General features: G+C 52.6%; 1 protein-coding gene across 1 annotated transcript; it reads left to right on the top strand.

Moving 5' to 3' along the window:
- The first annotated feature begins 1,282 nt into the window (after window positions 1–1,282).
- LOC103183484 (MLLT1 super elongation complex subunit) lies at window positions 1,283–22,930 on the top strand. Its single transcript, XM_042342781.1, has 12 exons — window positions 1,283–1,347; window positions 12,041–12,221; window positions 13,704–13,786; window positions 14,170–14,313; window positions 15,389–15,514; window positions 16,842–17,417; window positions 17,825–17,912; window positions 18,630–18,738; window positions 18,895–18,997; window positions 19,844–19,915; window positions 20,883–20,954; window positions 21,498–22,930. The coding sequence occupies exons 1-12, from the start codon at window positions 1,336–1,338 to the stop codon at window positions 21,624–21,626; spliced, it is 1,695 nt and encodes a 564-aa protein (XP_042198715.1). The 5' UTR covers window positions 1,283–1,335; the 3' UTR covers window positions 21,627–22,930.
- Window positions 22,931–25,634: the final 2,704 nt, after the last annotated feature.

The following is a 25,634-nucleotide window of genomic DNA, read 5'->3' as shown; positions in this document are numbered from 1 at the left end:
CCCACCCCCCCACACCGCCCCCCCACCCGCACCGCCCCCCCACTGCCACACCCGCACCGCCCCCCACCCCCACCCCCGCACTGCCCCCCCACCCCACACCCGCCCCCCCACCCGCACCGCCCCCCCCACCCCCGCACCGCCCCCCCACCCCCGCACCGCCCCCCCACCCCCGCACCGCCCCCCCCCCACCCCCGCACCGCCCCCCCCACCCCCCCCCCGCACCGCCCCCCACCCACACACCGCCCCCCCACCCCCACCCCCGCACTGCCCCCCACCCACACCGCCCCCCACCCGCACCGCCCCCCCCACCCCCGCACCGCCCCCCCCCCCACCCCCGCACCGCCCCCCCCCACCCACGCACCGCCCCCCCCCCCCCCCCACCCCCGCACCGCCCCCGCGCCCCCCCACACACTTTTCTTAGAAAAAAAAATATTTCAACTAAAGAAATTATAATTATTATTATTATTATTTATTATTATTCGGGAAATTTAAAAAAAAACGCCCAATCGCCTTGAAAAACCCGCCCAATCGCCCCAGTGAGAACCCGCCCCCTTTTGGGCGTGAAACCCGCCCCCTTTGGGCGTGAAACCCGCCCCCTTTGGGCGTGAAACCCGCCCCCTTTGGGCGCGAAAACCCGCCCAACCCGGGCCCACCTTTGGCGCCCGCCTGCCCTGAGCCTCGGGTTCCCGTCCGTCCTCCCAACCACTCGCCCTCTGATTGGTCGCGGGAGGCGGGGAGAGGGGGCGGGGCCGGGAGCCGGACGGACACCGCCGCCCCCCCCCGTCACGTGACGGGGGCGCGCCTGCGCGCGAGCGGGGGGGGGGCGGGTGTCCGACCGGAAGTCCCGCCCCTCCCGCGGCGGGCTCCCATTGGCCGAGCGCCGGCGTTCTGTTTTGGAACGCCGCCGAGTTGTCAGTGTAACAGATCGGCGGCGCTTCCGGTTGTCTGGGGCGCGCGGGGTGGGGGGGGGGGTCTCGGGGGGGGGGGAGAGAGAGAGAGAGAGAGAGACACACAGAGAGAGAGAGAGAAGGGGGGGAAGGAGGGAGGGAGGGAATAGAAGGAGAGAGAGCGACAATGCGAGCGTGAGAGAGAGAGAGAGAAGGAGGGAAGGAGAGAGAGAGAGAGGAGGAGGAGGAGGGAGGGAGGGGGGGGCACGATGCGAGCGTGAGAGAGAGAGAGAGAGAGAGAGGAGGAGGGAGGGAAGGAAGGAGAGGGGGAAGGAGGGAGGGAGGGAGGGAGGAGGGAGGGAGCCGGGGGCAGAGACACACACACACACACCGCCCGCCCGAGAGAGAGAGAGAGAGACACACACACACACAGGGGCCAGGAGCGGCCATGGACAATCAGGTACCTCTCCCTCTCCCTCTCTCTCTCTCTCTCCTCCCTCCTTCCCTCCCTCTCCTCCCTCTCTCCCCCCCCCCCCCGGGCCTCAAGCGAGAGACCCGTCTCCAGACTTCCGCGCAGCTTTCACACTCACTCACTCACTCACTCACTGCTGGAATTTCTGTCCCTCTCTCCCCCTTCTCTTCTCTTCTCTTCACTCCCCCTCACTCCTCCCTCCCTCTCTCCCTCTCTCTCCCTCTCTCTCTCTCCCTCCCATTCCTCCCTTCTCTTCCCAATCCTTTCCCCATTCCCCCCCTCTCCCTCTCCCTCTCTCTCTCTCTCTCTCCCCATTCCTCTTCCACTCACTCCCCAATCCTTCCCTCACTCCCCAATCCTCTCCCCTCCTCTCTTCCAAAGTTTATTGTTTTTTTTATATTCCCTAATTATTAGGTTATAATTATAATATATTATTTTACCTCCTCTCCCCCCCTCTCTCCCTCTCTCTCTCTCTCCCTCCCTCCCCCCCCCCCCTCTCCCTCCATCCCTCCCTCTCTCTCCCTCTCTCCCCATTCCTCCATTCTGTACGTTTACAACCTAAAAATCGCGCGTGTAAAGAGATCACCCAGAATGGGGGTTGGGGGGTGTGGGGGTGTTGGGGGGTGTGGGGGTGTGGGGGTGTTGGGGGGTTGGGGGGTGTTGGGGGTGTTGTCTGATTGCATCCTCTCCCAGTCCTCCTTTTCCTTCTCTTCTTCTTCTTATTATTATTATTGTTTTATTGTTATTGTTATTGTCCGCGTCTTCATAGCTTTCCAAACTGACAGGTAAACCCATCAGTGAGAAAAAGGAAGGGCAAGTGCCCCTGACTGCCAGCCTTGCCCGGTCCTGCCCTGCCCTGCCTTGCCCTGCCCTTCCCTTCCCTGCCTTGCCTTGCCTTGCCCTGCCCTGCCTTGCCTTGCCCTGCCCTGCCCTGCCCTGCCCTGCCTTGCCCTGCCCTGCCCTTCCCTTCCCTTCCCTGCCTTGCCCTGCCCTGCCCTGCCCTGCCTTGCCCTGCCTTGCCTTGCCCTGCCCTGCCTTGCCCTGCCCTGCCCTGCCTTGCCCTGCCCTGCCTTGCCTTGCCCTGCCTTTCCTTGCCCTGCCTTGCCCTGCCTTTCCTTGCCCTGCCTTGCCCTGCCCTGCCTTGCCTTGCCCTGCCCTGCCTTGCCCTGCCCTGCCTTGCCTTGCCTTGCCTTGCCTTGCCCTGCCTTGCCTTGCCTTGCCCTGCCCTGCCTTGCCCTGCCCTGCCTTGCCTTGCCTTGCCCTGCCTGCCTGCCTTGCCCTGCCTTGCCCTGCCCTGCCTTGCCCTGCCTTGCCTTGCCCTGCCTTTCCTTGCCCTGCCTTGCCCTGCCTTGCCTTGCCCTGCCTTGCCCTGCCCTGCCTTGCCCTGCCCTGCCTTGCCCTTGCCCTGCCTTGCCTTGCCTTGCCTTGCCCTGCCTTGCCCTGCCCTGCCTTGCCCTGCCCTGCCTTGCCCTGCCTTGCCTGCCCTGCCTTGCCCTGCCCTGCCTTGCCCTGCCTTGCCCTGCCTTGCCCTGCCTTGCCCTGCCTTGCCTTGCCTTGCCCTGCCCTGCCCTGCCTTTATTAAGGAAAGGAAGGCCAGTCCACTCCCAGGTGTCCAGGGACAGGACCAGTTGCTGGACTGAGAGCTCTGTGCCTCAGGGTTAAAGGTGTCTCTCGGGGTTTGCTGAAGCGACGGCTGCCATTTAAGGAGTTTGGCGGTTCAGAGCACGACTGGGGGCCGAGTGGTGTTACTGGGGGGGGCAGCGGGGAGGAGGGGGGGAGGAATAGGATCCCGTTGGAATATAAACGGCAGTGACTTCTTTTTCCCAAGAAAGAAGCGACGTGTGTTCTCTTCTTCGGTTGCCCCTCTGGGACCTTCTTGAAATGGGTTTCGCTGTTCCATGATCGTGCGCTGTCCGGTTGGTTTCGCGCATTACGTGAATCGGTTGAAGTCTCTGCCTGACGCACAGCGTAATACGGGGGGCAAGACACCCCGAGAGAAGGGTTTCAAGGAGGGGAGGGGGCGGGGGGTGTGTGTGGGTGGGGTGATGGGGGGGTTTTATTCGAGACGAGCCTCGGGGATCCGTTGCGATTTTTCGCTTCGAAACTCGCGAAAGGTGCGGGTCGGATTTTTACCCTTTTTTTTAACAAAAAAAATCCCCCCCCCACCCCCCCACCCCGGTGAAAAGATTGTGGCTGCGACGGGGAAACTTCGCACCGGAGTCGAGGCCGGCCTTCGGTTTGGCTGGTGGGTGTTTCCATCTAATCAACTGCGAAAGCCTTTGTTTGTTTGCCCGTCCGCCCCCTCGTCTTCTCCCAAAGTCATCCGACTGCTCTTTCTATCCTTCGATTTGGGTGCGGGTCCGACGGTTACCCCCCCCCACCCCCCCCCCACCCCGGGGGCCTCGTTCCAGGTGTGCGTGACTGTGATTGCCAGCGAGCTATTCGACAGCGAGGAAGGAGGGCGGCAGCCAAGCCTTTTGCTCCGTGGATTTCTCTGCGTGGATCCATGTAGATCAAGGAGCTGGGGTGGGGGTGGTGGGGGGGGGTCCAACCTTTTGGCTGCCGAGGGCCGGATGCCTTGTTTGAGACCCCCCCCCCCCCCCACCTCTGCGGGCCGCATAAGCAATATTTTTGCGTTTCCCTTCCAGAAACATTAACAACGTTGACAGGTTACGGAGGGAGCAGGTGCTCTGGGACAGATGAAATGGAGGGAGGTCCGGGGCGCGAATGAAATCGGCCCCTGGGCCATCACTTGGACCGCTCTGATATACATAGGCTCTCCGCCCCGGCGGGGGGGGGGGGAGGTTTGGGTGGGGGGGGGAATCGGCGCCTGAGACACGTGACGAGTGAGGAACCGGCTTTCCTCCTGAAGCTAAATGTCGTCCAAGTAGGACCGTTTGGATAAGATCAATTCACACAGCGCAGCACAGCCCATAAAGCTGTTCGCAGAGCTGAGGCACCCGGGAGGATGGATGCGATCTCTTTTGAGGTCGTCTGCGTATCCCTTGCGATATTAAACTGTCAAAAGGATCGATCAGGGTGTAATCAACACACGTGTCTTCCTCAGTTACTGCGTAGGACCCAGGAGCAGCGTAGGGGAAGGAACCAGTTTGATTCCTCCAGTTTTCAAGGGGTATGTCATGAGAGCCGAACAGATAAGATAGGCTCTTTAGCATTGATAAGGAGAGATGACGGAAGAAAGGGGAGCGCAAATCAGGTTTACAAGACGCTTAACAGGATAGAAAAAGTAAACCCAGAGCTGTGTGTCAAGGCGGCAGGACAGGAGGACACAGATAGATTCAGGACAGAGACCGAGCAATGCTACTTTACACAGTGGCTAATCAGCAGCTGGAATAGGTTACTGAGAGGGACGTCTGAGATCAGGACATTAGACTTGTTTCGACCGTAGTGTGTTGATATATATATGTTATATATAGATAACACAGCCCCTAAACTCTGGAACACTCTTGCACTATCCCTCCCTCTGCCTTGCCCCCTCTTTCCCCATCTTCAGATCGCGCCTGAAGACTTTCCTCTTCAACTGTGCCTACGGTCACCTCCCCTCCTGCCTCCCCCCCCACCCCCGGCTCGGGATCGCGCTCCCCCCAACCCCCCACCCCCCACCCCACCCCACTGTGGAGCGCTCTGGTACGCTTCCCTGTGCGAGGGCCGCGCTGTGCAAAGGCAAGTTGTTATCGTAGCTGTTGACGTTCTGGACGGTCGCACCTCGAGTGGGCTTTGGGCGAAGAAGGCCACTTGTTCTCGTTCTTCCAGAATATCCGCCCAACGGAGGGCGTACGTGCGCGCGGGGCAGCGGTGAGATGTTTTCGTTAGCGAGGATGGCCGGAGCCCGTTTGTGCTGCTGTTGCCTGAGACGCGTCAGTTTGCGACTGGAAGCCACTTATTATCGAGGGCTCTGGAAGCAATAGGGAAGGAAGAGACAAATAGATGGCGCAGCCCTGTCGAGAGAGTGAGTCGCTTAAATTAACCCTCCTTTAATGAGGTCTGATGTGGCTTCAATCCCACCCCACCCCCCCAACCCCCCCACCCAGCTCGTTGCCCTCCTCCCCACCACATGTCCCTCTCTCCCTCTCTTCTAAGTAACTTGTGGTTTATCGGGACAGCTTCGTTCTTCCCTTCGAATCCCCGCTTCAAAATGGTTTGAATCGGAACAAAAGGAAACGGTATTTATCTTCCTGTAATTTCACGAGTTTGTACTCCAAATTAAAGCCGAGGTCCCATCTGCCCGTTCGGATTGAAGATGCCACGGCATTCATAACGAAACGCGGCCGGAGTTTCTCCCGGTGTCCTGGCCAGCAATCCCCAGATAAAAATGGGTCATTCTCTTCATCGTCATCATCATCATCATAATAATAATAATAATAATAATCCTTGCATTTGGTACAGCGTGTTTCTCACAGCGGGAGGACGTCACAAAGCGCTTCACAGGATTTACTGTGAAACAAAGTGACTGTGTATTTGTAGGGAAACGTGGCAATGCAATTCCGCACAGCATTGTCCCACAAACAGCCATGAAAAGCGTGTGACGGATTTTTATTTGGGGGATTGCTGGCCAGGACACCCGGGAGAAACTCCCTCCTCTTTTCGAATAGCGTCGGGGTGGGGGTCGGGGTGGGGGGTCTTTAACATCCACCTGGACAGACAGACCGGACCTCGGTTTAATAATAATAATAATAATAATCCTTGCACTTCATTTAGCACCTTAGCAGGTCGTTGAGACGTCTCAAAAAGTGCTTCACACGATATACTGTAAAGTGCGTTGACTGTGTACTTCGCGGGTGAAATGTGGCAGCTAATTGCGCACAGCGGCGTTCCCACAGACAGCCACGGAGTGAGCGAGCGAGCGAGCGAGCGATCAATTTTATTTGGGGACTTGTTGGCCAGGACACCGGGGAGAGGGAGAGAGAGAGAGAAACTCCTTTCTCTTTTCGAATAGCGCCGCGGAATCTTTAACGTCCACCCGGACAGGCAGACGGGACCTCGGTTTAACGTCTCACCCGAAGAACGGCACCTCCCGACAGTGCAATCTCCCCCCCAACCCCCCCCCCCCACCCACTCCCCCCCCCACCCAGCACTGCCTCGGGGCGTCAGCTTAGACGATGCGATTCCAAGTCCTGACGTGGGGCTTGAAGCCGCAACCTTCTGACTCGGAGACGAGAGAGCGCTACCCACTGCGCCGGGCTGACAGGTCTGTCTCATGGGAGGAACGGCGGTTCGCCACTCCGTGCGCGCCGCTGGCTGCCCCGATCGCCAGCAAAAAAAAATACACGCCGTCGCGGTATTTTACTGTCGATTTCTGTGAAGAAGTGCTTGAGAGAGAGACATCACCGCGATGTGGATAAGGCGCCGTATCCAACGCAATTATCATTCTAAATATTATCCACAAAAAAAGGGGACCAAACGTACTCTTAGACACCCGGGAAATAAATCGCGGATGTTATTCGCCACGATGTTGGCGAGTTGCGTGTTGATGGTGTTGAACGTGGATCTTTAGGATAATACTTTCTACAATAATAATAGTAATCACAATAGCACTTCCTTTCTGAGCGCTATATTTGTGGCAGATGCTCTGGGTCCTTATTCAAAATGATCGCTGATTTGGTTGGAATAATGTTTCTTCCGTGACTTCCTGCGCTGAAGGTAGCCCTCGTACGTGAATATCCTCCAACCACCTTGTTCTTGTGCCCATTTTTCTACGCCTGGCGCAGCGGGGCATCGTTCACTGCAAACCCGCACTGCACTGTCTTCTCTACGGCAATGTCCGGACGAAGGGTTGAAGTGGCGCAATCTTTATTCCGCAACGTTAATAATAATAATAATAATAATAATACCAACGATAAGAATCCTAATGATCATTGAATCATTAATAAGTTACGGTCTGGAATGCGCTGCCTGAAAGGCCGGTGGAAACAGATTCAGCAACAGCTTTCCCAAGGGATTCGGATGAAGGAAAAATTTGCAAAGATATGGGGAAAGCGCTCTCTGGGGCACTGCCCTGCATGAGGGGCGCTGTATAATTGCAAGTTGTTGTTGTTGTTGAAAGAGCGGGCGGAGGGGGGGGGGGGGGCGGCGGGGTGGGGGGGTGGGAGTGGGACTGATGGGCCGAATGGCCTCCTCCTGAGCTGTATGATTCCATGTATGATGCCCTTCGCGTCAGGGGGACCTCCCAAAGCGCCTCACGGGAAAGCGCGGCCTCGTGTCTTTTTTTTTTCGTTTGGGAAGACGAATTTATCTTGTAACTTTTCAGAGGAAGGTGTTGCTTGAAAAGGGACCCCCCCCCACCACCCCCCACCCCACCCCGGGGCGAGTCACGGCAATCCACGACCGTCCGCGGGAGGCTGCCGCGCGCAAATCTGACCGCCGCGCTTCGCCCACGAAACACGCAGCTCCACTCATTTTTACGGCCTCTGCGTCTCCGAAGCGCTTCGAGTCGTCTCGGCGCTGGGAAACGGGGTGGGGGGGGGGGGGCGCCGTGTCGAACGGGAGCGTCGCTGTTGTTATTATGCCGTCTGATAAGTCCGTGCGAGCGGGGAATTATGAGAGCTAAATGGTGTATTAGGACCAATTACCGCAGTGCTCGTTAAAATGACGTCGCTGTTCTTCCGCTTTAGGCATCGGGAAATTCGCGCTCGAGCGGCCGGCGGCGCTGCGCGGGCGGCACGCGAGCTGTCGGTACCCTGCGAGCGAAAGGTCTGAGGTGGGGTGGGGGGGGGGGGTGGGTAGGGCGGTCCGAGCTGGGCACGCAGGGGAGAAAGCTTTGCCGGACAGCGCTCTCGAAGGCAAGCCGTGCGGTTGTAAGACTCCAGGAGTCACCCTCGTGCGCCCAGGCTCGGGCTCCCCGAACCTTGGCTCTACGCCAACCCTCAACCAAACGCTCTCCGGAATCCTCCAGGGAGTGAGAGTGAGTGAGTGAGAGAGAGAGAGAGAGGGAGGGAGAGAGAGAGAGAGAGAGAGAGAGAGAGCGCACACGTTCTGCCCCAGACATAGGGAAATTTCCATGAGTAGGCGGCGGGCGTGCGTGCGCGTGGGACTGTTCGGTTCGGGTTTGGAAACTCGTAAGCTCGCAGATGGTGTCTGCGTGTGTCAGACGCTCAGCTGACTGCGAGAGGGGAAAAAAAAATCTTGCCTTTAAACTCTCCCATTGACTCGCCTCTGCGCACGAGTGGGCAAGGAAAGGGAGCGCGACGGGTGGAAAAAGATAGCAGACCCACGGGGAGGGAGGAATGTGGCGCCGCCGGTGTGTGCCAGTCGGCAGAATTGGCGAAGGGGGTGACAGGGCGGGGGCGCGCGGGGTGGGGGGGCGGGCGGGCGGGTACGTGGGTTTGTTTCCTCGGCGTCTGGGAGCTCGGTTGCGAAGCGCAGCTGCCTCTGATCTGCGCTGTTTGATTCATGGTATTAGCGACGTGTAGTGACTGTTTCGGCGGGCGGGCGCGCGCGACGGCTCTTCGAGCGCGAGCGATAATAACCCTCGCGTTTGATATCCAGCCTTCGCCCTATGGCGCCGTCGAGACGTCTGAAAGCGCTCCACGGGATATACCGTGAAGTGGAGTGGAGTGACTGTGGGACTTGCGGGCAAAGCGCCCAACCGCGAGCGGCCCTGGTTAGAGCGAGCAACTGGTCTGGAGGCTCGGGGACCTGCGTAGGGGGGGGTTGCTGGGGTGGGGGGCAGGGGTGGTGGGGGGGGGGGGGGGGTTAGGGAAGGAAGAACTCCCCTTTGCTTTTCGGATAGCGCCGCGGGACGTTTTAACATCCACCGAGGGAAACGGACAGACGCCCCCTGGGTTTAACGTCTCGAGCCGGCGCCGCCCTCTGATCGCCCCACTCCTGTTCCGCTGCTGCTAACCGATTCAGTCGTCTGTCTCTCTCTTGTGGTTTCCTAACGCGTCCGAAGGCGCGTGTTTTTCTCGCCCCCCCCCCCCCCACAATGTGGTTAGACGTTCTTGCTTACGACCCACTGGTTTAAAAAAAAAGAAACACACGAGGGCTGCCCACCGGTTAGCGCAGACTGGAGCTTTTTTTTTGAGGCTCGCCGACGCCATCCTCGGACTCGTTGCCTGTTAGCTCCGGGGACGAGGGCTGACCGCCCCGCGGCGCAGGCGAAGGGCGCCGTGAACCACGGGCGATATTCCCCGATGAGGCGTCTGTGTGAATGCGAGTTGTTGTTGTGCTGTCGAGCGGAGCGACTGTGCCTTTCTGGGCTGTCGCTGTGCCGCGTTTCGCCCACAAAGTACACAGTCAATCCACTTGACGTCTCAACCAGGTGACAAGGCGCGCTGTCCAATGCAGGGATGATTATTAGGATTATTATTAATATTATTATTATTATTATCGTAGCAGCATATTTGCGCACAGCAATGTCCTGCAAACAGCCGCGCAGCGAGTGACCAAATTTGATCTGATCTCGTTCCTGTAGCTCCTGTAGTTCGCTCGGAGGGTGATTTAGGTGTGGACCCCTGATATGTACTTACCCTTCTCTACCCCCCACACCCACGCCCACACCCCCATCTGGGGGAAAAAAAAAGTACTCGCCAGCTCAGGTCTGAAATGCTGTACACTGTCCAGCGCCGCTGAAAGGCGCTGTACAAATGGAATCTTGTTGTTGTTGTTGTTGTTGTTTTTGAATGGCCAGTGATCAGCGGAGGCTCTGTCTCTGTGGCGGTCAGGCCCTGGTCCGTGCTGGAGACTGTGATCATATTAATAATTAATAATATTCCTTGCGTTCGGTGTAACGTCGCGTCGCGTTGTTGAGACGTCGCAAAGCACTTCCTGAGCAATTGCTGAGCCAAATCGATGGGATTTTTACAGATCCCCCCCCACACCCCCCCCCCACCCATCACTGCATTGTAACTGGGCTCGACTGGTATTACAGAACAAATACGAAACCGTTCGGAAGCGCAAATGTGGAGTCCCGTAGCGGAGTGGGTAGAGCACTCATGAGCGAGCGAGCGAGCGGGAGGACCCGCAACAACAACTTGCATTTACGCCTCCCCGCCCCTCCGGAGCCCGTCCGGCCTCGCCCCCTCCCTTTCCTCCTTCAAGGCCCGTCTCAAGACCCTTCTTCTTCGGCCGTGCCTTCAGCCCCACCGCCCTCTCCCCCCGTTGATTCCAGCCCACGGCTCAGGTGCAGACCCTTCGCTGTCCTCCCTGTCCACCTGAAAGGTGCCGCACAAATGCAACTTGTCGTGGTCGTTCATCACCGCACCCGCGCTAATGGGCATCGAGGGCAAGTCTGCCGCAGACCCACTTCTTGAGTGATTGTTTCGCTCGCTGCCACCCGACTTGTCTGAGACGCTCGGACTAAAGGCCGTCCGTCCGTTTCGCTCACAAAATATAGTCCATTCGCTTTGCGGTGTATCCCGTGAAGCGCTTTGAGCCGACCGGAAGGCACGATAACTATTATTGGGGGCGGGAATCGCACGCTGAGCATCCTTTACGCCGTGTGCAAGCTCTGATATTTCAGTCGCCATAGTTTTCGGCCCTTGATTCAAGTCTCTGGAGTCTCGACCCAGGAGCTTGGGCCTTCCAGCGCTAAAATGGTTTGGTTTGAAACCTGCAGGTACTGGAGTTTCTACAAAACCTGCCCTTTAGAGTGTCAGCTTCTTAACGCGGTGATCAGGGACAGTATCGGGGCTTTTGTTCCTCTGTTTTATTTCAATACACGGTCGCGATTTGCAGTTTCGACCGCGCCTTCGGTCACCCCCCCCCCCACCCCCACCCCAACACCTTCCCCGCCCTCCACCCCTTCCCGATCCCAGCCCCCGGCTCGGGCGCAGATCCCCGGCTGTCCAGCGCCCCGACGTGAAAGGGGCTACGCAAATGCGATTTGTTGTTGTTGCTGTTGTTTCGGTTCACCTCCAAAGTGCACAGTCACTACACGTTGCAACGTACCCAGCGTCTCTCCCCGACGATGCAAGGACTATCTTTTTTTTTTCAATTCAAGTAAAAGCTGTGCGCGTTACCAGACTTTTCTTTTTTAAGTTACAGTTGGCCCGGGTTTAATAATCCTGGTTTGATATCACGCCTTCCGTGGTGAGAGCACATCTCCAAGCTCTTCACAATCAATCAATCAATCAATCAATCAATCAATCAATCAATCAATCAATCAATCAATCAATCAATCAATCGCCAGAGTTGTGTTGTTGCTTATTTTTGAAGGGATTTCGTCTCCACAATTTTGTCCCTTGGGGAAGACTTGTAATCGTATTGCTCCTTACTCGAAGCTGGGGGTGGAACGTTAATAATCCTTGCATTTGAGATAGCGCCCCACCACGTCATCGAGACGTCTCGAGGCCCTTCACGGAATACACTGTCAAGTGAGTTGACTGTGTATCTCGTGGGCGAAACGCGGCAGCCAAGTGCACGCACGGCAGCCGTCCCCGCAAACAGTCGTGGGTTGAGTGACCAAATTCTTCTCAAATATGCTATTACCATTGGAAAGCGCATCCGCCCATCATGGAATAACAACCAGGTTCCTACTTACTGCTCTCAGTAAACAGAGGCGCGTGGAGTAAGCAAACCTGCCTCGGGTTTCGCCCTGCGCGGGGTGACGGAAACGCTCCGGTCCTCTCGCCTGCGAGGCGAGGGCGTCTCACCGTTGCGCTGCGGGGCTCCGCTTCACTCTTCTTTTGACGTCGGGTGTCTTGTCGTGCTTCGTTCGCAGTGCACTGTGCAGGTTAAACTCGAACTAGGCCACCGAGCTCAGCTTCGGAAAAAGCCGACCCCTGAAGGCTTCACCCATGACTGGATGGTGTTCGTTCGAGGCCCAGAGCAAAGCGAGATTCAGCACTTTGTGGAGAAGGTCGTTTTTCGTCTGCACGAGAGTTTCCCGAAACCCAAACGCGGTGAGTCCCAAACCTCACTCTCTGCAACGTTGAGTGTGTTCTCCGCCCATTCCCCCCCACACTCCCCCAACCTCACCCGCCCGCACACACGCTCTCACCCACACGCTCTCACGCACACGCGCTCGCACACGCTCACACTCACGTTCTCACACACACACACACACACCCGCACGCGCACTCACTCACGCTCTCACATACGCTCACCCACACTCACGCTCTCACACACACTCACCCACACTCACGCTCTCACACACACTCACATACACTCACTCACGCTCTCTCTCACACACACTCACACACACTCACGCTCTCACACGCACTCACCCACACTCACCCACACACATGCTCACACTCACCCACACACACGCTCACACTCACAGTCACGCTCTCACACACACTCACCCACACTCACGCTCTCACACACACTCACCCACACTCACGCTCTCACACACACACACTTTCACACACACACACACTCTCACACACACACACACACACTCACACACACACACTCCTACACCTTTTTTCTGGTCGTTCTTTATAATAGCGCAGTGCACAAGAGCAAAAGTTCATATAAAGTGTTTGAGCTCCCTGGTATTCAAGGGAGATTTAAAAAAACAGCGTAGAGGTGGAACACTCTTCCTCTATCCCTCCGCCTCGCCCCCTTCCTCCCCCATCTTCGGGTTGGGCCTGAAGACCTTCCTCTTCGACCGTGCCTACGGTCACCTCCCCTTCCCCCCCCCCCCACCCGGTTCGGTGTCGTGCTCCGCCACTGTCAAGCGCTCTGGGACGCTGCCCTGATCGAGGGGCGCTGTGTAAAACGCAAGTCATTGTTGGTTTGGGGTAGTCTTTCCACCACTGTCTTTTTAATGGAGTCTTAACTTCCCAGCAGTGCTCTCGGCAAGGACTGCTCTCAACGGTGGGCTTGCACCCTGACGTGCATACTTGTAAAACCTGTCTGTAAGCCCATAGTTCCTCACGCAGTAACGGCCTGATTTCAATCTTTGCACACGAGCCAACTGGTGCAGACTGTGATTGGGTCAGGGGGGCAATACTTCAGCCACGTAGGCAACTGCGGAAGGAAAGAACTTCTCTGAACTTTCTGCCTTGTGGATCACTTTCCCATCTTTTCACTGACAGGCATCTGGAGACGGCTTGCAATACATTTCATGCCTCGGTTCAACTTGGATCCGGACTAAATCCTGACACAAGATTTATTTATTGTTTTTTTTAAAAAAAAAACACGTTTCTAAACCCCATTCTTCCAGTTGTTAGTAATCACCCTTCTATCTCGCAGTTTGTCAAAGCCAGGTTTCTTTCCCACTTTTATCGGAGGCACCGATTATTAGTGTTTCGCGTAATGAGGGCTCCAGAAAATATCAGTTGAACGTCCGCCCTTAAGGTGCGTGTAAGGCAGCGTTCGGGAAGCAACTGCAGTGGGTTTAAGCCGCATCCTGATGTGTGTTTTTGTATTGAATGCAGTTTGCAAAGAACCGTCTTATAAAGTGGAGGAGTCTGGCTATGCTGGGTTCATCATGCCCATTGACGTGTACTTCAAGAACAAGGTATTGTTGCTGTTCGTGGAACATTAATTGCTCCCATCGGGAAATATCCACCTCGACCCAATGCTTGGGAGAGAAAATTCTGCTCGGGTCTAGATATATTCTGTTTCTGCTTCATCTCCGAGTGTCCAGAATATGTCAAAAGTTTGACGTGATAAGCCGCCTTATCACATGCAAGGGTTATTATTATTACCAATTTTGAATGGAGTCCTCGACCGACCGACTGTTTTTCTGTGGCTCAAAAAATAAACTTAAACGCGGATTCAAAATCATCAAATACAATACCAAATTACATTTGTGCAGCGCCCTTCACGTCGGGAGGACATCCCAAGGCGCTGCAAGGATCATTACCTGAATTCTAAACGGTTTGCTTGCTCCCTTTTCAGGAAGAACCAAAGAAAGTCTGCTTCACATACGACTTGTTTCTAAACCTGGAAGGGAATCCTCCTGTGAATCACCTGCGCTGTGAGAAGCTCACCTTCAACAACCCGACAAAGGAATTTCGGCGGAAGCTTTTGAAGGCGGGAGGGGTGAGTATCAGATAGCAAGCTTCGCGGTGATCTGACCAATGTTTGTTTATTGGGTACACAATAATGTCTGTCCAATTCACTGGGCTTTCTCTAGGATAAAGAAAAGGGTATTTGTTTCGCACTCTTTCTCTCTTCTTCTCTTTCTCTCTCTCTCTTTCTCTCTCCTGTTTCTGTCTTGTCGATTTTTTTTTTTCCCCCAGCTTTTCATTGACTAAAATGAAGACAAAACCAGACGTGAGCCGGGAGCAGAGGCTAACAGGAAAGAAAGGTCCAATATCAGGGCAAAACAGAGCTAGGAAAGTTAGTGGTGGTTAGAAGCAAGAAAACTGGGAAAGCAAGGGCCAGTCATGATTTTTATTACTATCTTCTATTTATTTTCATTACCATCTACCATTTATTTTTACACTATTTATTACCTATTTTATGGTTATGCCCTCCACTACCCCGTGTTGCCCGCGATGCCTGTGTTCTCCGACCCCAAAAGGATTAAACCGTCTCACACCTCAAAGGCCAGTTATAACTTACAAGAAGCGTAAGTTAAAAGACCTTCCTTTCGGAACGTGCTTCCGGTCACCTCCCACCCTCCCTCTTCCCCCTGGCTCAGCATCAGGCTCCGCCGCCGCCACGCGCTCCAGGACACTGAACGGCGCTGTGTAAATGCGAGCTGCTGCTGTTCTGGACTCACCAACACACGGCAACAACAACAACAAATGACATTTACGCAGCACCTTTCCCTTCAGGAGGACGTCCCAAGGCGCTGGGCAGTCAGGGATCCGCACCCGAGCGGGGGGGTTGGGGATCAGGAGGGGCGGAGGGCGGGTGGTGGAGTGTGGGGGGGTAAGGGGTAGGAAGGTGACCAAAGGCACGGTCGAAGAGGAGGCTCTTGAAGGAGACCAGGGAGGAGCCGAGGCGGAGGGACTGAATTCCAAGGGATGTTTTATCAACATCCGCCTCATCGAATCCTTTCACACTCGTGCAAACGCCTCTTATCTGTTCTTGTTCAACCCATGTTTGCAATTGATGAGCTGGTTCTTATTCCCAAATTGTCAGACCTTCCTGTCATTCTATCTTTCAGATCATGGTGATGCCCGAGGGAACAGACACCCCATCCCGACCAAGCCCCGACTACCCCATGTTGCCCACGATTCCTCTGTCCGCGTTCTCCGACCCCAAAAAGAGTAAACCCTCTCACGGCTCAAAGGTCAGTTGCGACTTAGCGGAGAACCCTGGCCCACTTTGCGGCCGCTTTTCCCCGCGATTAGCTTTCTCCGCCATTTATTTATTTGACTGTTTGTATTTGTGGGGAGCGGTGGGGGGCTGTTTAAATAGTTTCCGAGTTCACTTGCATTCGCCACGGGGAAACCCACACTCCGCCGTGTACGTAGCCTGTTAGAAACGTGCTTCACCACAGGGCCAAGGAAACGACGTGGGCCTTGTTGCTTAACGCAGGCAGTTCTCCGTCAGACCACTGGAGGGCGTAATCTACTCGGTGGTGGGGGTGGGGGGGGGGGGCAGGAGAGCGATGGGAGGACAAAAAGGGAATTTGCAGCGTCTCCTCCCGTTCTCTCCTCTTCCCGCCCTCTCAGTCGTCCTCCAGTCCGCACGTCGAATCTCTCAGTAATTATGGTGGTTAATAACGCTTGCGTTTTCACACAGCGCTTCGTCACACTGTCGAGTCCTTCAAAAGGCATCGGCATCGGAAGATCTGCTTTCAGCCCAACTACGCCCCGAAACTCTGGAACGCTCTCCCTCTGTCCCTCCGCCTTGCCCCTTCCTTCCCCAACTTCAGGTCGCGCCCGAAGACCTTCTTATTCCACACCCCCCCCCCCCGCGGCTCATTATCGTGCACGAGGGACGCTGTGGAAACCCAAGTTGTTGTCGTCATCGCTGCTGCGATCTAATAAATTGGGGGGTGGGGGGTAGGGGGGAGTCAAAGTGTGTTGAATGGCCAGCACCTGGATCTTAAGAGGTCTCGGAGGGAACCTTGTAGAGGTCTAGAAAAATTTAAGTCGGATTGAAAAGGTACACTCAGAACAACACAGTAGGTGGCACCAAAACGGTGGAACAAGAGGGTGTGGGTTTAGCGCCGCAAAGGACAACTTCGACGTCTTTGTCAAAGGGAATCGGTTATCAGAAAGAACACGACACGAACCGTCCGTTGCGAGCGCTTTGTGATGTCATTTGGCTCCGTGACCCCTTAGAAGCAGAATCTTGTCTTCCGGGTTGTTTCTCCACAACAAAAGTTGGGCAGTTGGGGGAGAGGAGAGAGCGATTTCGAGCGATTCGAGATCAAGCCAAAATGGAGAGAGAAAGGGTAATTAAAATGGTAATTAAAAGAAAAGAGATGGGGAGTGGGTGAGGGTGGGGGGTGTTGGGAGGGAGCATGAAAAAGCCAGGAGAGAAAACTGATTTCATTTTATATAATAATAATCATCCTTACGTTTGATATGGGAGATTGTATGATATTTTCACAAGAGTGCCCTGATGTGTGTTACAAAGTCTCCTTCTGGTCTCTTCGACTAATCCAGGATACGAACCGAGAGAGCAAGTCCTTGAAACTCCACAAGGTCACGAAGGAGCACAAGGAGAGGCCCGCCAAGGACCCGGAGAGCAAGACGCCGTTCAAAGAGTCCGAAAAGGAACACAGCAAATCCTCTAAGGATTCCTCCAGGAAGCCCACGGAGGCCAAGGTTCCCAAGGAGGAGAAGGCGACTGCCAAGGCCACTTCGAAAGAACCCAAACCTGCCTTCAAGGAGTCGAAACTGGACGGCACGTCCCCCAAAGGAGGGGGAGGGGCGAGCCTACAGCAGGAGACAAAACCCAGTGTTAAGAGACCCTCAAATCTGGACTCGCTGAAGCCCAGTGCCAAAAAGCAAAAGAAAAGCACTTCGGAAACGTCCAAGTTTCCCGGCACGTCTCCCAGAATCTCCTCCTCCTCCTCCTCGTACTCGGAGAAAAGGCAGGTGAAGGAGAAGGAAAAGGAAAAGGAAAAAGTGAACGTTAAGGTAGAGAAGGCCAAGGTGGAAAGCACTGTGAAAGAGGTGAAGAAAGCCGTGGATTCAGACGACTGCAATTCAGAAGATGAGGTTTTGTCCAAAACCGAGGTAAGTTTCTTAACCCCCCCCACCAACTCTCCCCCTCCACACTATCGAGTGCAATTCACTGTGGGATGGTGAGATGTGGTCTCCTGTGCATCACACAAGTCATCAGTGACTGGTTGGTTTCCACATCTCCTCCTGCTCTGGTCCTATACTCACTCCTCTGACCTTATCTTCTCTCTCTCTTTCCCACTGCCCCACTTTTCTTGCTCCCTCCTCCCTTTGCTATATTTATTCACTGAGTCCCTCGCGCACCTTTTACTTGGCACCTAATTCACCCGGGCAGGTATTTTCTGATTTCTCTTACACCCCTTCCTTCGCCTCGCTCGCTCGGTTCAATCAGGCTTTGAAACCAATTGATTAATTCACCAGTTGATCACTTTTCCGCTCCTTTTCTTTTCCCCCCACGTCAGTCGGTCCACACGAGTCCTTGCAATTCAAGCTCCAGTTCTGACTCCAGCTCCGATTCAGACTTCGCTCCGTCTCAGAACCACAGACAAGGTATGGAATCGTCTCTCCGTTAACATCCACTAAGTTATGAGTCGGTTTGTTCTGGAACCAGGAGCCAACAGTGTGTAGTTTATTCCACCCTTTTGTAATTAACAGCTCAGCGCTGACAAAAACGTCAGCCAAGCTCAGTCGGCGGTAGCACTCTGTGCCTCTTGAGTCAGAATGCCGTGGGTTCAGGCCTCACTCACGTCAGTACGTTGAGCTCCCAGTCCAGGCTGACGTTTCAATCTAATGGTGAGGGTGCGAAGTGTTGTCTAAGGTGCCATCGTTCGGACCAGAGTTTAAACTGAGGACCCGCCTGCCTGTTCAGCTGGACTTTAAAGATCCCACAGCATTGTTGGAAAAGAGGAGGGAGTTTCTCCTGGTGTTTTGATACAGATGTACAAATGAAATGAAAATCGATCTTTCATTTCATGGCTGTAGCTTTGCCCAAATTGACTGCCGCGTTTACCGACAAATACACAGTCGCTGCGCTCCACAGTAAATCCTGCGAAGCGCTTTGAGACATCCTCCTGTGACGAGGCATTCTGTTCGAATCTAGTCTTGTTTTTAAAAATAAATTCAAATGATGGATTTCTAGAGCTTTGGCAAAATGGACACTATTTCAGTACTGATGAAATACAGTTTTTCAGGTGGGCAAGTGCTGCTTTCTGAGACTTTTCTTGCCTCTGAAGCCAATGCTCCATAACGTTGACTTGTTTTGTGTAGGGCCGCTGCGATCCATGGTGGAGGAGATCCAGTCCGAGGGATCTGACGACGACAGCAGCTCAGAGGAGGAAAGGCCGGTGAAGAACAGCACGGCTGGTCGGGAGAACAGGTCAGTGGACGCAGTACAGTGCGTGGGAGTGGCGGGAAGCTCTGGCGATTCCAGACTGGTTGGGATCTCTGCACACTTTAACCAGAATTGCCTTGAACCGTGGGTTTGTAATCTCTTGAGTTGACAGATGGACGTTGTTCTGTGTTGTTCTTTAAGGCTGAGTTTAAGCGACGACAGTGAAAGTGAAAGCAGTGAGAACTCCCACATTCACACCCAGGACCAGACGTTGATTCAGAAACACATAACCTCCAGCAACAAGGTACCCAGCGACCCTCAATTCCTCCACCATCCCCCACTTCATGTTTATCCCAGGTCGGCAAATGCGATAGTGGCCATAGGAGGCTTAGGGCTCAACCACTGTGTCAGAGTGGAGTCCTGTAGCTCAGTGGTTAGAGCGCTCGCCTCGCAAGCGAGAGACCTGGGTTCGATTCCCAGGAGGGCAAAATGTTGAGCAAGTTTCCTTACTCCGCACGCCTCTGTTTACCTAGCAGTAAGTAGGAACCTGGTTGTTAGTCGATTGGCGGATCTCTTTTCCGAGGGTAATAATTCCTTTTTTAAAAAAAAAAGATATTAATAAATTGGTCACTTCAATCCACGGCTGTTTGTGGGGACGCTGATGTGCGTCAATTACAGATAATCTTTCTTATCGCTGACGTTGAACATGCAAATAAAAAGAAATCAGTGATACGTACAATAACAGCATCGACGGCTGCTTAACACTCTGGAGCTGTGGTGGTGAAGGGTGAAGAGTTAAGGGTGGTTAAGCTTCAGGGGCGAGGGAGCTTCCGGTTTTAAGACCACGAAATACAGTCAATTCACTTAATATATTCTGTGAAGCACTTTGAGACGTCTCGAAGACGTGATAAGGCGCTGTATCAAATTCAAGGGTTACTGTTATAAAGTCAAAGGGAGATCTTCGGCTGAAATGGACTGAACGGGTGGCTGTTTAAAAGAGCTGGCGCAGATACGATGGACCGAGTGGCTGCCTTCCAGTGCTGTAAATTTCTTTGTGGTTTTCAACGAACGCCCACGATATAACATTGCGAAACTCCTCCGGGGTTGAGCGGAGGGAATTCCTAATAATCTGTTCCTCTCTTTGCTGCAGACATCGGGGAGGAAAAGCCCTGAAAGCTGCGATAAAACAGAAAAGTTTCTGAAAAAAGGATTGCAAGATAAGGTGAGAGCCTTCAGACCCTGTTGTACCCTAAGTGACATGTTTGTGTGCCAGGCTTCTTGCTCACAGAGTGTAGAGGGCTTCCTAGTGTCGATGTCGTTCCAAATCCACTGGCTGCCTGTCTCTCTGCGCACATGTGCCAAAACACAGACCTGAAGCCACGGAATTACTGACCGGCAGCTGCTGTATACGGCAGCCTGTTATAGCACGGGTCTGACTTCTTTATGGACCCTACGCATTATGTGTCAGCCAAAGGTAATAACACTCCATCTCAGTGTGTTGCGTTGCCAGAAGTGCCATCTTTTCGGATGAGACGTCAATCCGAGGAGGTCCCGTCTGCCTGTTCGGGTGGACGTTAAAGATCCCGCGGGGCTGTTCGAAAAGAGAAGAGTTTCTCTCTTCCCCCGGTGTCCTGGCCAACAATCCCTCGAATAAAATCAGTCACTCGCTCCACGGCTATTTGTGGGACGCAGCTGTGCGCAACTGCCTGCAGCGTTTCGCTCACGATATACACAGTCAATTCACTTTACAGTACATCTTGTGAAGCGTGTTGAGGTGTCTTGATGACCTGATAATGCGCTATATCAATTGCAAAGATTATTATTATGATGGAGTGCACCCTGTGAGTGTTACACTGAGGAGTTGTGCGTGTATTTTTTCTATATATAATATATATATAGAAATATATATTTACATAGTATTTCAGAGAGTCCAGAATTTGGCAGATTGTTACTTCAGTCTTAATTTTGAAATTGCTCGACTGTCGTTCTCAAAATAAAAAACAATCTCACAGAAAAACCGGCTTCAAAATGAAGGCCGCGTTTAAGAAGACCCCAAATCCTCGCGTAGCTCGGAAAATGCTCGTGAGTTGGAGTCGACCTAAAGCCAAGGTGATGTTTCTCCCCATTGTTCGCTCCGTATATAAAGCCTGTGATTTTTTTTTCTCTCTCTCCCTCTCTCGCTTCTGCAGTCATACACCGAGGAGCTGGTAGATCTTCATCGCAGGTTAATGGCTTTGCGAGAACGCAACGTGTTGCAACAGGTAAATTGGAACCGCCTCGCCAGATGGTAGTGGAGCGTCACCTTGTTTTACGTGCGTAGTGACCGTGTGTTTTTGTGGGTGAACCCCAATGCATTCCTCCAATACAGTACTGTGAGTGGGGGTGGGTGTGGGGGGGGGGGCGGTTGGGAGAAAAGTGCCCTCTCCTCAGCTCACCTCCATTCCTGCCCCCAAGTCAGTCAGTCAGTTACGTTAAGTGCTTCGAGACGTCCTCTCAACATGAAAGGTTTTAAGTATAAGTTGTTGGAATTGAATGTAGGACAGGGAGATTGTCACGCATAGAAATATCTCTCACACAGTTTCATGCTGTCGCTTGTCCTGCCAAAGACCCAACTCCACTGTTCTTTCCAAATGCCGCCACCCTCTCTCCGTGCAATTATCGCAACTCAAGTTCCCTTTTTTTTGTGTGCCCTTTGTCTTCCATTGCACGCGATTTTCATCAGGTGTTTCGGTTAATAAAAAGAAAGGGTCTGAAAAAGCGTGGGGTCCTCCAGCCTAAGCTGTTCTCGTCTTCCCCTTCCGCAGATTGTAAACCTTATTGAAGAAACGGGACATTTCAATGTTACAAACACAACTTTTGACTTTGACCTCTTCTCGCTCGATGAAACAACTGTCCGCAAACTACAGAGTTACCTGGAAGCCACGGCGACATGACAAGACCTGGTCCTGCAAACGCAAGCTGTAGTTTGTTGACGTGGAAAAAATAAAACCATGGACTTCAAATCCCTACACGGTGGAAGGTGCAGACATTTGACGGTTCACTAGTGTTATGAGACGAGAAACTGGAATATCACTTTGGGTGTTGAGCATGGTGTCACGCCTGTTGGGAATCGAGCTAAAAGGAATCGATGTGATGTTAAGACGTTAATCGGAAGCATAAGTTATGTCGCCTTTTTATCAGTTGCTGAAAGCATTGCCATTGTTACGGGGGGGGATTGTGGAGGGGAAGAGGGGGAGGGAGGGGAACGGGCGTTCAGAGTTCAGAACGAGTTGGGGGCGTTTAGGGGGTTGGTGGGGGTGGGGAGGGGAAAGCAAATTGAGACTGACCTTTTCCTCTGAGGAGAGGTTCACTGTTTTCACGGCGTGAAACGAGGTGCGTTTTAAACGTTTTTTTTAAGACTGCTTTTTAAAAAGAGGGAAAAAGTGAGAGCGAAACTTAAGGAGAAAAAACAATGTTTTTAAGAAATGTTTTCCAAGGATCGAGGGATGGGGCGAGCGGGGTTTGGGGGCGGGTTGGGGAGAGCGAGAGAGAGAGAGAGAGAGAGCGCGAGAGAGAGAGAGAGAGAGAGAGGTGTTGGGGTGAATGCTTTCCCTCCACACGCCCCCCCTCCCCTGCCCCCCGATTGTGTTTTAGTTTAGGAACGTATGTGAAATTTTAACTCGAGAGAGAATGTATATATTGTGAAAAGAACAAATGACATACAACCCTGATGTGAACAGAAGAATTTTTGTGACCTTTTTTTTTTGCTAATAAAACAGCCAACCAGACAATTTTACTGCGGCTACTGGAAATAAACACTCCCGTTTTGGAAGGAAAATTAAAACCGGGCAAGTGACTTGAGAGAAGCACCACCCTTTCCACGTGCAGTCTCAGAAACCCGTATCGACCGACTGCATTGTATATTATTCTAAAGAATATATATTTTTGAATACTTTGAACACCCGATTTTATCTTTTAAGCCACTTCTAAATGTGCACATCAGGTAGCCTCTGCAATAAGTAATTTTGTGTAAAAGTATTCTAAATATTCTATGACGAGGTGGGTGCTTTTGAGTACGTATGGTACGTACGTACACAGTCCCACCGCAGTGTGGATGCAGGCACTTTGGTGGCGGTTACAGACTTTTAATACTTCGCATCTCTCTGTTGTAAGTTTCTTCTCAAATCAAACCCTTTTCTTCAGAAACGGTTCTGTGAAATGTGACTTGCAATTATAAATGAACAAGATGTTGTGTCAAGTTCTGAGGTGTGTTCGTTCACTTGTCTGTGAGTCGGGGCAATTGTCTGACTTTATTGTGGGGTGTGGGGTGTTATTCCCCCGCCCCCCCCCTCCTTTGGGATCTGACGGCTCGTTGCTGTTCCTGATTTAGTTGAGCGCATGTTAATCGATTTATTGGGAGCAAGACAGGTAAAACATGTACGGGAGTGCCTGTGAGGGAGCAGGCCTACTACACTGGATGCAGATGGAAGAGAAAGGCATGAAGTGGAGTTGGTGGAACGGAAGGTGATGTCCTCAACACAGGTGAGTGAAGGTTCAGAGGAATGTCTTCATATTCTGGTCATTTTCCAGTTCGATGAGAATTGAAATGAAATTTGCAGGGGTATGGGGGAAAAGAGCGGTGGAGTGGGACTGATTGGGCAGCTCTTCCGCAGGCACGATGGGCCGAATGGCCTCCTCCTGTGCTGTAATATTCTACAATTCTACGTACTGTTAGGTAGGAGGAGGGAGTGAATTGTTAGCAGCCGTGACCTAGTTGACCTGAGGCTATTTCGGGCAGAATGACTGACAGCAACGCTCAGCAGAAATGTGCTCACGCCACGTTTTTCCATCCTGGGTCAAACCTGGAGGAATTCAGAGCCACGGTGTTCTAAAACTTGCCCGTTGACGCGCGTTTCGATTTGGCTATCAATAGGAACAGGAGTAGGCCATTCAGCCCCTCGAGCCTGTTCCGCCGTCGTATTAGACAGATGCGGTTACAACATCAGCGCTATTCATGTAAAAGTTGAGATGGCAGAATGTTTTGTTAACCCTTAAATTGGATGCTTTTTTTCCCCCCTCTTCACCTCCCCAACCTCCCTCCTCCCCCCCCCCACTCCTGCCCCCCAGTCATCCAGAGACTGAATTTGGACAGTGGAAAAGTAACATAATGATGACACAGTCAACCTTGAGCTGGATCCAGACTGACAGAAGATGCTCTGGTGGTACACAGTGTGCTTGGCAAGGAGCAGAGATCCAATTTTCCATGAAAATCAAGGAATTGAGGTAAATTACTGGCGGGTCTTTGCTGGACAATACCGTGCCGCCTGCATACTGGTGAGTTGTCACTGGATGCCATCCAGTGCTCTATCCTTCCTAGTCAAGTGGGTGGCTTGACGTCCATTGCCCACCTGGGTCTGAAATCCATCGCTGGGCTTAAGAGCATCCAAATTAAACAGAGTTCCATGAATCCCACCAATACACAGAAATTCCCGTGTATTGGAATTGAACATAGATGCTCACCCAACAGGTTTGGGTGACGAAGGTCACTTGATCTCATTCCTCCAGCCTCATCTACCTCCCTCCGAGGTCTGAAGGTAGAAAAGACTGTATGTATGCATCATAATGGATGTGCATTGAAACAGCATCTAGTTTTCCTCTTTGAGCGCCTCCTCGCCAAGAAAGTTACAAAAGAACATTTCTCGCAACTGCAATAAAATAAATGTTAGCTGAACAAAAACTGAGGGATATATTGCATCTTGTATTTATATAGTGATGGGGTTTTTAAAGACAAGAGATTTATCACATTGCGTTCAGACAAATTGATGGGAACAGCAGATTTTTTCAGACTCGTATGGCGAGTTTGTGAAGCATTTTTTTTTGCTGTATTGCACCGAGGGACAAAAATAAAACCACATTTGTTGCATGCAAGGATTCTGCTACAACTACTGCTATTAAGATGAAGTGTTTTTTTCTTCCACGTGAGTCTGTAAAAACAAAAAGAAAGTTGCCGGTACAAAAATTCATAATACATGCGCATTACTCAAACATGAATATAAACATAAATTACTCCTGAAATTTCAAACAATTTTCATTAATAAAAAATATGAGAAAATGCTGGAAATCCACAGCAGTTCAAGTCAAAGAATGCTGTCAACCGGAAGGCTACTTGACGCATCAGGACATTGATATTAAGACATTGAATGGCTTCCTCCTGTTCCTATATTCCACTCTGTCTGGTGGCGATAGCCCATCACAGGTGAAATGAAGGGAGTTTCGCCCAGGACTTCAAGCCCTCGATTCCCCCGACATAAAATTGGTCGTTCACTTAATGGCTGTTTGTGGGATTTTACTGTGTGCAAATTGGCTGCTGCATTTGTCTACAAACTGCAGTGGCTCCATTTTTACAGCAATTCTTGCAAAATGCATTGAGATGTTCTGATGATTTGCTTCAAGTGTTATATCAAATTGCAAGGGAGCATTTCCCTGCTCTTTCCCCGCCCACCCCCATTTAGTATTTTGCTCAAATCCCTTTTTTTCCCCCCTCTAAACGCCGATGAAGCATTCAGCATTCCAACAATTGTGCATAAGAAACACTTCCTCAAGATTTCTTCACCTGGTGCTAAGCTCTAGTGATGCTGTCTTGGTACTAACTGACCGTGTGAAAGAAACTGTAAGCCAACATTTTACAATCCCGCTGAAGGGGACCGAGGTTGACCGTCCCTGTCCGGTCCTGTTTGATCGAGCTGTTGTGAATTTTCAGCATTTCTGTTTAAATAATATATTTTGAGGGGTTGCGGATAAGAACCCCAAAGTCCTATGAGCACAGTGATTTCCTTTGTCGTCTTAAATTCTAATTGCACACGAGAACCAAAACACACAGTAAAGAAGTGGAGGTCCGATTCAGGTGTCGAATGGCTTTGAAGATGACGCTACCTGTCATTTATCGGACAGCCCTCCCCCCC

This window comes from Callorhinchus milii, unplaced genomic scaffold (assembly GCF_018977255.1).
Source record: "Callorhinchus milii isolate IMCB2004 unplaced genomic scaffold, IMCB_Cmil_1.0 Scaffold21, whole genome shotgun sequence".
In the NCBI taxonomy this organism is placed as follows: domain Eukaryota; kingdom Metazoa; phylum Chordata; class Chondrichthyes; order Chimaeriformes; family Callorhinchidae; genus Callorhinchus; species Callorhinchus milii.
The sequence above is the reverse complement of the archived record's forward strand: the minus strand, read 5'-3'. Positions and strand labels throughout refer to the sequence as shown.